The sequence below is a fragment of the Macrobrachium nipponense genome, chromosome 42 (assembly GCF_015104395.2).
Source record: "Macrobrachium nipponense isolate FS-2020 chromosome 42, ASM1510439v2, whole genome shotgun sequence".
In the NCBI taxonomy this organism is placed as follows: domain Eukaryota; kingdom Metazoa; phylum Arthropoda; class Malacostraca; order Decapoda; family Palaemonidae; genus Macrobrachium; species Macrobrachium nipponense.
This window is the reverse complement of record NC_061103.1, coordinates 36,080,409-36,092,700: the sequence shown is the minus strand read 5'-3', so window position 1 is coordinate 36,092,700 and position 12,292 is coordinate 36,080,409. Positions and strand designations below refer to the sequence as shown.

Below are 12,292 nucleotides of genomic sequence, written 5' to 3'. Positions count from 1 at the left end.
ACCGATGCAGGTAAGCTACTCGACCGAGCTCCATCCTATCCCTTTCATTAGGGATAGGAGTGATTATCCACCACTTCCCTCAACAAGGTGGGGGGAGTGGAAGCCAGCAAGAGACAAACCCATGACTTCATATTGCCTCTTGCAATAGGAACAAGTTCTTGCTTGCTAGTTTTAAGGGTACCGTCCGCTATGATGTCTATTTTTTTTATTTATTACGCAAAATAGATAATTTTCATATATGTTTTAGATATATATAATACCTTCATCATATAAAAATTTCAAGTCATTTGAGCAAAAACTTTTAGTTTTATTAACAAAAATTGTGATTTATAAAAAAAAAAATAAGTAGAGATTTCTCCAACTATATGATATCAGTTGTATTGAAAATCATACCATAAACACTTCTTTATATACGGAACAATTCTGTGTGACAGAATTTTGATTTTTGTTTTTGCTTTTTTTTCTGAATTTTTTTTTTTTTTTTTTAGTCTAGACACTCAAAAAATTCTAAAAAAAAAAGAAAGAGAGATCAAAATTCTGTCACACAGAATTATGGGATTTTTATTCCTCTTTCCAATGATATCTTTCTCTCCAAAATTGGATAATAAATAACCGAGTAATGGTTACCGACATGCGCATAAGTATGTTTTTGAGTTATGAGCTCCCAAAGATTTGCTATGTAAATTTCGCTTTTTTCTTATAAAAGTGAAAACAACATTATTATAATTACTTTATTAGTACTTTTATTGTTGATTTCTACAACAAGGATCCTGGTCCTACCCCTATAAGTGGTATTAATACCCTCAGCGTGACACCAGACTGATGTTGACAGCGAGACATCAAGACAATGAGGGCGCTGATAACAATGAATTTTCGTGTTTTTCTTTCAGCACACTCCTAGCCTTCGCTAATTTTGCTAGCCTTAGTTGCTGAGAAGCCTTCTTGATCTTGGGTAACTTCGGCATTGCTATTTTGCTAGCCTTAGTTGCTGAGAAGCCTTCTTGATCTTAGGTAACTTCGGCATTGCTATAAGTTCACTAAGAAGTTATAAAAACAACGTAAATAGCTAGTGACCAAACGCAAGTGACGCAGTGCATGTAACTCCTTTGACGTCTGTGGCGTAACTGAGTCATTCTCTGAGTCTCGCGGCTCTCGCCTATAAATAGCCGCTCTGACCAGGCCTCAACTCACACTACCTTCCATTGCTACCAGATGTATGAGAATCTCAAAAAAAATCTGAAAAAATCCCTGTATATATGCAAAAATAAACACGCAAAAATGATTCTGTCAAACTCAATCATACAGACGACGCAGTTACGATGACGTCATCATTTAAAAACCGCTATATCTTCATTATTTGTAAAAATAATTGGCTGAAACTTCGGAAAGCATGCACGGCATGTTTCTGCATAGATACAAGTAATAACTCTATTTTTTTATTTTTTCAAGTTGACATGTCATCCGCCATAGCGGACGGTCCCCTTAAGAGGTACGCTGGCCTCCCTCTTATTACTTGGGTCCAGAGGTCTGACCATTGATGCTGCGGTACATACCCCGATCATTGGGCAGAGGCTAGGATCCCTCCCACTGCTCTTACGACCAGGGAGGGAACCTAGGTTGGACGAACACCAGTCTGTTCATTGACTCAGATTCCACCCACCAAGAAGTGAGTCTTCCTATTGTTAAAGGACCAATGGTTTGTATTGCGTATCAGAACAAATAACAATTTGTCGAAAATTGTATTTTTCCTAACTATACAAACCTGAGGTCCTTTACACATAGTCCCACCTCATGCCACCCCTCACTCTGTTTTTCCTGGGCCTCAAGCAAAGTGATTCTTCACCTCCCAGTCGCAAAGTGCGCTGACTGTCGGACAAGCAGTTAGCTACCGAATTCCCTTGTTCGAAGCTTACGACCAGTTCCAGCTGCCACAAGTTACATTCCTATTGTTAAAGGACCTGAGGTTTGTATAGTTAGGAAAAATACAATTTTCGACATTGTTATTTTTGTATATTGCAAAGATTTAGTAAGGTATTGACCTCTTCCTTTGATAGACTCCTTTGATAGATAAGACTGGAACAAGTTGAACTTTGAGAAGCATTTTGGAACATCTTTAGAGTTAGGTTCCTGTCTCGAACTTGCTTGGTTTGTAGGTGTTAATTAAATCGCCTGAGATTTTTTTAAGCCTTTAGAAGTATTATACCTTATCTAATTATCACTTACCATGTTATTCCTTTACAGGACACAGTATGCAGCAACATGGTTGAACTTCAAATGGGGGACATATATTCACCCAGTCTGGATGACGTTGGTGAGGGCTTCAGCTCCCCGAAAGCCCGCATGCCTCTTAAACCTAGTCCTTACCTACTTTTGGAAACACCGTACATCACAAACTTGAGAATAGCTCTAATGGAAGGTCTCAATCGACCCGTGACTGTGTTCAACAAGCAGCGAGTCAAACTCTTCTGCTGGGCAATGGAAACTATAATCCTTCCTATATCTGTGGTATGTTAGGAATCTTGTCTTCATCTTGGTTTTTGTGTTTTTCTTTGTTCTGGCTTTAAATGTTCATATGGTTCAAGATTTTCTAGATTTTAGAACCCTATACGTATATGGCATTTTGATGTTTTTCCACATCAAGTACGGTCCCTTTATCTTTATTATATGCCCCTTGTACAGTGGGGTGTTACCTGAGAAATGTCATTGGTACATGGAAGAAATGATAGATTTACATATAGGACATAATTATTGAAAACTTTTATTTTCTTTTTTACAGGTTCTTATCCTAGTTATCAACACGCTTCGTTTTCATTATAGCAGCTGGGTAGGCGACTGGACTGAAGTCCTCTTAATAAGCCCAGTTTCTGTTGCGTTACCCTTGATTCCATTGGGCTTGCCCGTGACATGGGTGTTGCTCAATTGGCTGGGCATAGCTCGCATTCTGACAATGTACCACCATGCCAAGAATTTGCAGGTTTGTTGAAGTTTAAGTCTAGAATACTTTTGAGGAAAAAGTGTCGTGAAGTATTTCCTAATTTGAGAGCAAATATGAGCGCAGATGCACATGTAATTTATATTGACTTGTGTTCGTAATTCATCTATGAAGGAGAATTTGCTGGAATATAGACATTGAAGCCACCCGTTTCTTTCCACAGAGTGACCCTTTGGAAGACCCCTTTGAAGAAGCTGAACTAGAAGCTCTGCAACTCTCGGAACTTTCTATGAAATGGTCCGAATTACGCTGTCACTTTGTTCTGACAATGCTGGGAAAGGAACCGTCACCCATCAGGACGGCAAATATTCTTCATGTATTGGCATCTGTCACAGTAAGAGTTGAATTTTTAAAGATTATATATATATTTTTTTTGAGCAGTCTATATTCTATGCAACTGAAGGACCGGTATGTTGAAAGAACATAGTTTATTTGGATGCTGTAGCATCATCGTTATCATCGCCTGTAACAGTGCAACACCAAAGGTCCTGCTGAAATCCTGCTGCTTTCTTTTCCTTCCCCATCTGCTTCTTTAATTATGAAATCGGTGAGAAGAACGAGCAGCATAGGTACATAACATTCCTTGCAGCTCTCAGTAATCAGGCTTTGTTCATAATTCCATTCTCTGCAGAGCAATGTAGTTAGTGTTGAAGATTTCATTGCTTTTACAAAATATTATTACTAATTCCACTCAAAAACTGACTTCATTCATTAGTGTGTTCAGGTTTTAATTCTTCTGCTTTATCAGTCAAAATATCTTTTTACACGTTATACTTATGGCCTCACAATAATACTACGCAGAAAGTTGTCTTTCGATATGCTCTGTCTTCATCATCCACTTGGTATTCTAGTGTTCCCTGTATCTGTTCATTAATTTCATGTTCCTTTTCTTCCTTTCTGATATGTAACTTTTCTATACTTAATTACACTTCCAGAATCTATGTTGCGTTGACAAGAAGGGGGTCCTGTCCTGGCCAAACCCGACAGCAGAAAAGGTGTTTTTCCTCAAAAACAGAGCACACAATAATCTCTCATCCAGGTATGTACCTTAATGGTAGTGTACTTACAGAAGAAGTCAGATAGTCTTCAGAGTTCAATAATGTTCAAATTTATTATTTGTTCCGATACGTATACAAACCCTCTGTCCTTTAACAATAGGAAGGTACTTAGCGGCAGCTGAACCGGTCGTAAGCTTCGAACAAGGGGGTTCGGTAGTTAACTACTTGTCCGGCAGTTGCCGGTCAGCTCGACTGCGAGGAGAGGAGTCACTTTGCTTTTGGCTGCGCTAGTGGATGGACGTGTTGCTCGCCTCTCTGCCTGCTTCAGTCGTATGCTCTGTTTTCTTCACTTCGTGAAGGCTGTTTATCTTTTTCTTTTACTCAGTGTGAATGTACAAAGCCTGCGTAAGTACGTATCTGTGTTTTGTATTTCATTCTCAGTGAATTTTGCAAGTGATTATGGTGTCCCAAGAGCTCTCCCCTGGACCTGCCTCCTGTGCAGAGGATGCTGCCGGTTCCATGCAAAAAGACTTTTATTCCCAAGACCTCAATATAGTGATGTAGTGAAAATTGGAAAATCAAATAAAAAAGATCAATCTAGGATGCCAACTTCAAAGCCAAAGCTTCAGCTATCCCCTTCTGTGCCCAAAGTACATTTAGCATCTCCGCCTTCATCCAAGAAGGCTCCTTTGTCCCCTCCCGATGGGCCTCCTCTGGGCTTCTGGGAGGTCTCTCGGGCGTCTGATGTAGAAGCCCAGAATGACACCTTGTTCAGTGCACCTCATAAGGCTCAGGTGCACGCTGCAGAGACGGTGCCTCTTATAAATAAGAGACCCCGTACTCCATCATCATCTCCACCTATATCCCCACACCATAGTAGGGTTCCCAAGAGAGGAAATAGCAGGTCTCTTGAGGATCTGCCAAGTTCCTCTATGAAACAAAGACCAAGACCAAGTCTTTCCGGACCAGCCCAATCCAAGTCCAAAAAGTAAAAAAAAAAAAAAAATAATCTAATAGTAAATAAATGCTCTATGTCAGTGGAACATACGAGGTTTCCATTCAAACAGAGAACAGGTCCTGGTCCTTTTCATGGAGCATAATTTAGCTGCCCTTTGTTTGCAAGAGACCAAACTTGGTAATGTTTCTCGTAACTGTGGACAGAACTTTATTTTTCACAGATCTCCACCACCTGTAGGTGAACGTGCTCATGGTGGCACATGTATTATTGCGGCCAAGTCATTACCACAAAAAGTTATCTAATTAGACTCGATACTGCAAGCTTGTGCAACACAGATTTTCATCAACAAATGGGTCACTGTGCTCACTTTATGTAGAACCTGGCCTAGAAGCTCGATTGGTGGACAGAGCTAGCAATCCAAGAGACAATTAGAGGTTGAAGATTTGCAATCACTTTTAGACCAACTACCTCAGCCTTTCATTCTGATGGAGGATTTCAATGCAAAACATACTTTGTGGGGGGAAGGTAGGTGTGATCACCGTGGGCTTATAATTGAAAGATTGTTAGATTATAATGATGTAGTTTTAATGAACGACAGTTCTCCTACAAGGTTTGATGTAGCCCATAACCCCAGTTCAGCAATTGATATTACAATATGTTCGTCGTCATTACGATTAGACTATAAGTGGTCATTGGATGAAAATCTCTATGGGAGCGACCACTATCCCATCCATCTTAAATATGTACAAAATACACCCTCCCCATCTTTACCCAAATGGAAGATAAAGGAGGCAGATTGGCAGCTGTACGAAAAGTCTACTAAAGTCAATCGTAAGGCCAATGAATTTCCTTGCCCCTCGGCTGCCTATGAATATCTCGCTAGTGTAATGATTGGAGGGGCAATGACGTCAATTCCTAAAACATCAGGGAAACCCCGTCGTCCACTGGTACCTTGGTGGAATAGTAAATGTGCCTTGACTAGGAAAATTGCAAGAGCTAGTTACAAGCAATATCGAAGGCGTCCTGTCTTGGTTAATAGAATAATTTACAAGAAAAACCTTGCCAAACAAAAGCAAGTCTTTAAAGAAGCAAGGAGGGAGTCCTTCATTAGGAACATATCAGAATTAAAGTATAACTCGCCACTTTCTCTAGTTTGGGATAGAATCCGTAAATTACTAAGGAAATTTTCCCCTGCTCCTTTACCAATTTTGAAAATCAACTTGGTAGTTATATCGGATGCAAGAGAGGTGGCAGAGGCCTTTGCTCAGTACTTTTCAAGCATTTCAAGCCCCAGTCACTACTCCCCTGAATTTCGCAATATTAGAAACACGACTATAGTTAATCCGCCTGTTTGTTCTAACTCTGAGGCATATAACCTTCCATTTAATATTGTCGAATTCAAATATGCCTTATCTTTGTCTTCTCCAACATCACCTGAAGAAGATGATATTATTTATGCAATGATTTCTCATTTACCTCTAGAGTCAAAACAAATTCTTTGTTGATGTTTTAAACAAATTCTGGTGCTCAGGGACTTCATAAAAGTCGTGGAAAAACTGTTATAGTTCCTTTTTTGAAACCTGGAAAGGACCCTAGTCATCCTAAAAGTTATAGACCTATTGCTCTTACCAGCTGTGTCTTTAAGATTTATGAACGAATGGTGAATTTTCATCTGGTATGGGTATTAGAAACAAAGAGCTTGTTGTCGAAGAGGCAATTTGGCATTTGGCAAGAATAGAAGTACTTTGGACCCCTTATTATGTCTCACACGTGAGATTCAGAATGCTTTTGCAGTCCAAAATCAAACCATTGTTGTGTTCTTTGATCTGGAAAAAGCATTTGATACTACCTGGAGGGATTGTAATGCAGCTGGTTGAATGGCGTATTGGTGGCAATATGTTTAATTTTGCCAAAGACTTCCTGTCTGACCGGTACCTTAAAGTTAGAATTGGGTCTACCTTCTCATCAGAGTATCTTCAGGAAGAAGGCATTCCACAAGAGTGTGTGCTTAGTCTAACCTTTTTTAATGTTGCCATTAATGGTTTACTTGAACATCTCCCTGTTGGAGTAACTGGTCAAGCATTCGCGGATGATATTGTTGTTATGTGTAGTAGAGCTACTGCAGTTGAAGTTTGTACTAAAATTCAGATTGCAATTAATGCTGCTACTACCTGGGCTAATAGTAAAGGTTTCAAATTTTCTGCTGAGAAAACTAAAGCTATAAGTTTTTGTAGAACACGAAGAAGGGAAGAGATTCCAACCTTATTTTTAGAAGGTTCTATCTTGTTGTATGAAGATGAAGTCAGATATTTAGGAATTATTTTTGACAAAAAATTGACTTTTCTGAACATATAATTGAGACTGCAGTAAATGTTAAACAACGTTGCAATATTCTTAAAGTTGTTAGTAACCTGAATTTTTGGAGCTGACCGTACCACTTTATTAAGAATTTATCAGGCCCTATGCTTAAGTAAGATTGATTATGGATCTCAGATTTATGGCTTGGCATGTAAGACTTTGGGCAAGCTGGATGTAGTACACAATATGGTATTGCGTATTTGTACAGGTGCTTTTAAAACGTCTCCTGTTGAGAGCCTTTATGTAGACTCTGGTTTTCCTCCTCTTTTCATTCGGAGGGAGGAACAGGGTCTCTGATATTTGTCACGAGCACTAACCTCACAATCTAATCCAAATTTTAAGTATATAAAACATCCTGTTGACAGAGCACCAACTAAACCTACATTGCCTAAGCCCCTTGAAGTTAGATTAAACATCAGTGCGAGAGAGGTAGGCCTTATTCCTCCACTGGTTATGGAAACTACATTTTCTAAATTCCTTCCTTGGTGTAGGCCTCCTTTAGATATTTGCCAAGTTAGAGACAACAAAAAGATCAGCTCAAGTGTTCAGCTTAAAAGTAGCTTCTTGGCCCATGTTTCTGAGCATAGTAACTCGATTGCTGTATATACAGATGGGTCAAAATCAGCAAATGGAGTTGGATGTTCTGTCATCGTCGGTGAGAGAACCATTAAACAAAGCCTCCCTATGAAGTTCTCTATTTTTAATGCTGAGATTTATGCTATTTTTACCGTTTTGAAATTTATTTTTAGTGCAGGTAGCACTGGGGACTCGTATGTTATTTATTGTGATTCCCAGAGTTCCCCAGCTGCACTCCAGAAGTTGATGTCATCTAATCAACTCGTTCAGTAGGTGCAGGATTGGCTGGTCCTCCTGCATTCTCGAAAACACATCAGTGTGAAGTTTTGTTGGGTTCCCTCGCATGTGGGAATTCCTGGTAACGAGCTGGCTGATACAGCCGCTAAGCAGGCAGCTTCCTCTCGGGCTTCCCACTCTGTGAGGGTTCCCTATGAAGATTTTAAACTTTTTATTAAATCATTTTGTAGGACTAAGTGGCAGAATCACTGGTCCAACTTAAATAGTAATTTAAAGCTGAAATCGATCAGACCTTCTGTTGATCCCTGGTCACCTTCTGTTGGGATGGATAGATGATCTAGTATAGTTTTAACGTGCCTGCGTATAGGGCATACGTTTTTAACACACAGGTATCTTTTAATTAGTGGAGCAGAGAGGCAGGTTCCTCAATACTCCAATTGTAATGTTGGCATTACAGTGAGGCATATATTTGTTGACTGTCCTCTTTATTTTAATCATAGACGTCGGTTTAGTTTCACCAACAAACCTTTGTCAGATATTTTAGGAGAGGGTGCTCCCACAGAGGAGATTTTTAAATTTCTTAAGGAAATCCATTTGTTTTATGATATTTAATTGAGTATTTTAATATGAATTTGATTTAATTATATAAGTGTATCTTGTATTAGTAAATATATCCAGTTTGTATATATGCGCTGAATGGCCTTTAGTTCCGGCACGTGGCAAATGGCCACAAATTTTATAAATTCATTCATTCATTCATTCTATGTGCCTTCAGAGGACCCTCTGCCGCCCAAACAGGTTAACCCGGAGCTAGCTAGGCTAACTCCGGGGGTGTCTCTGCCGCAGCTCCTGTTGGAGAACCTCTGGTTTTATACATTCAACTTCCCTGGCAGATATATACTTAGCTATAGACTCAGTCTTCACCGACAGAAATTCAAATTTCGCGGCACACGCTACAGGTAGGTCAGGTGATCTACCGCCACTGCCGCTGGGTGGCAGGAATAGGAACCATTCCCATTTTCTAAACAGATTTTCTTTGTCGGCCATACTGGTAACATCGTTGTTGGTATCTCCTGACTGGATTTTTGTTTTTTTCATCGCCGTTGATCTTCTGGACTGTCTAATGGTGACGTATTTGGATCTGTGGTTTGGCATACGCTTTTGTGGAACGTTTTTTGGATTTTGCTTCGGATTTTGCTCAAAAATGTCTGATTCTAGCTGCGAAGTTAGAAGATGTGTGAATGAGGGTTGTTTGGTGAGGCTACCGAAAGTGTCGTTAGATCCTTACAAGGTATGCAAGAAGTGTAGGGGGTATAAATGCACTAGAAATAACACTTGTAATGAATGTGTGAATATGGATGAGGAAGGATGGAAGAACCTAGATTCCTATTTAAGGAAACTAGAGAGAGATAGGGTTAGAAAGGCTGTCTCTAGAAGCATGAGTAGATCTCGCTCTAACGAGCCAGTTAGTATAACTAACCCCCAATTAATTGCTTCCTCACATGCAGTATCAACCTCTCCCGTAGCAGATGTTGCAAGTTCTGCTGCGGAGATTGCAAATCTGAAGACCGCATTAAGGAGGATGGAGCTTGAAATGCAAGCTCTTAAAGGTAAGACTGTGGAAAGTGACATAAGTGTCCCCAGTGTAGTGGAGGGTGCGTCTGATTGGCTCTGTCTCGCTCCCAGACCTAGACCTCTTCCAAGCTCCCAGGCCCAGAGGAGAAGGAATGTCGACAGTCATACGGAGGTTACGGAGAATCCCCACCGGTCAGGCGTCCCCTCGGCAGAATCTGTAGCGTCCCAAACTGCCAAGGATCGCCATAGGAAAGGCATCCTAAAAGAGTGCTTTTCGTCATCCGATTCGTCTCCTCGCAGAAGTGGATGGACTTCCGACGAACTGTCGCGTCCGATCAAGAGGAGTTGGAAAGCTCCGACGCTGGACTCGAGCCCGGAACATTTCCTGGACGATTCTCCCTACGAGAGGAAAAGAGCCAAGAGGACAATGTCTCGATCTCCTACGCCTTCCAGAGCGCATTCTCTTATTAATGAGAAAGAAAAGGAAGAAACTGCGACGGACATCCTACTTAAAATGCAGGAACAGATTTCCTCATTAGTAGGAGTATTGAGAAAAAGGACCTTCCGAGGAGAAAGGACGATTTTCTTCCTGTTAAGAGATCTCGTCCGACGGGCGTTCCGGACTCCAGACTCCTCTCCTCTACTCCTCGTCCAAGAACAGAGATGAATAAGGAAAGACTGACGAAAACTCATAGGTTTGGGATGCCAGATACGGACAATGAAGAAGAGTGTCCGAGTCGGACAGAACCACCCAGGCGCTATCTGAAGAGAACTCGGCACCTCAGGCCTGAGTGTCGACACCTCTTCGTTAGCACCAGGGTTACCAAGAAAGAAGTTTCGAAGAACACTTTCTCTCTGGCTGTGTGAGGTGATCAGGAGGGCATACGACGCGGATGGTAGTGACAACACCCGTACCCTTCGTCTGAGAGCCCACGAAGTCAGAGGTATTGGTCCAACCCTTGTGTTCCGCAAGAACTTCTCCCTGGCACGGGTTCTGAAGGCAGGGGTTTGGGCCAACCAGACCACCTTCATTTCTTTCTACTTTCGGGATATTACCCACAGGTACTTGGACACTTTTTCCTTGGGACCCGTGGTGGCTGCTCAACAAGTTGTGTAGTCTACCCAGCACCTGAGCGGACAGAACAGCATCGCATCCTTGTGTGATTGCATGAATGCATGAATGGATGAGTGAAAGAGAGTGTGACTGGCTTCTCTTCCTCCTTCGTTCTTCTCCTCTACCTGTGGGCAGAGGGCGGCGGTTGTCACTACGCTGAACAGGAGGCCGATGCAGGTAAGCTACACAACTGAGCTCCATCCTATTCCTTTCAGTAGGGATAGGAGTGTTTATCCGCCACTCCCCAACAAGGGGGGAAAGTGGAAGCCAACAAGAGACAAAACCATGACTTCATTTTGGCTCTTGAAGTAGGAACTAGTTCTTGTCTTTTGCTTATAAATTTGGTCCAGAAGTCTGACCACTGATCCTGCGGTGCACACCCCGATCAGGGAGGGAACCAAGGTAGGACGAACACCAGTCTGTTCATAAGACTCAGATTCCACCCACCAAGAAGTGAGTCTTCCTATTGTTAAAGGACCGAGAGTATATATACGTATTAGAACAAATAACAATTTGTCGGAAATTGTATTTTTCCTAACTATACAAACCTGAGGTCCTTTACATATAGTACCACCTCATGCTACCCCTCACTCTGCGTTTCCTGGGCCTAAAGCAAAGTGACTCCTCTCCTCGTAGTCGGGCTGACCGCCAACTGCTGAACAAGTAGATAACTACCAAACCCCCTTGTTCGAAGCTTACGACCGGTTCAGCTGCCGCTAAGTACCTTCCTATTGTTAAAGGACCTCAGGTTTGTATAGTTAGGAAAAGTACAATTTCTGACAAATTGTTATTTTAGGTTCTCTGTCTGATAGTCTGATGTAAAAGGGGTCTGCATATATATTGAATGTCATGTGAATAAGGAATGTTGGTATATTATTATCAATGTAAGAAATCATCTGTATATTCAAAGGGTAGAACTTGTATATGGTTTAAATATACATATACAATGGGGCCCCTGTATTCACGTTCTCCGGATTCGTGGACTCATGCATTCACTGATGTCTCTCTGGAACATATCCCCCAATTATTCGTAGGAAATTTGCATATTTGCGGTATTTTTATTAGAAATATCCACAAAATCCTTTTTTTTTTTTTTATCCATTTCATCATAAAATGCACTTTTTGTGATAAAACTATTAAAAAACCAGGTTTAAATATTTTTTATTGGGTTTTCTTGAGTTTTAATTAACAAAATAGGCCATTTTAAGCATTTTTATAGGGGCTCCAACTATTCGCGGGTTCCAACTAGTCAGGGGGGTGTCTGGTACGCATCCCTCGTGAATATGGGTAACACTTTAGTGTGGGATTTTGTTTTTGTTTTTATTTAGCTAATATTTTTAATAAAAACAGTTTTTGGAAGGTTTTTTATGTAAATAAGTGGTTTTCCATTTTATAGGATTATGATTCATTTGAATCGTAAATTTCTTGGAAGTGTTTGAAATTACTTTCTGTCTTTACAGTGTCCCATCATTATATGGAGATGA

General features: G+C 40.8%; 1 protein-coding gene across 6 annotated transcripts in view; it reads left to right on the top strand.

Moving 5' to 3' along the window:
• LOC135213109 (transmembrane protein 94-like) overlaps positions 1-12,292 on the top strand; it is a 137,509-nt gene that overhangs the window by 41,943 nt on the left and 83,274 nt on the right. For all 6 annotated transcript variants that reach the window (XM_064246994.1, XM_064246995.1, XM_064246993.1 and 3 more), the window contains exons 4-8: positions 2,242-2,505; positions 2,777-2,974; positions 3,156-3,326; positions 3,928-4,031; positions 12,269-12,292. In XM_064246994.1, coding sequence (XP_064103064.1) covers positions 2,242-2,505; positions 2,777-2,974; positions 3,156-3,326; positions 3,928-4,031; positions 12,269-12,292 — 761 coding nt within the window. The remainder of the gene's footprint in view (positions 1-2,241; positions 2,506-2,776; positions 2,975-3,155; positions 3,327-3,927; positions 4,032-12,268) is intronic.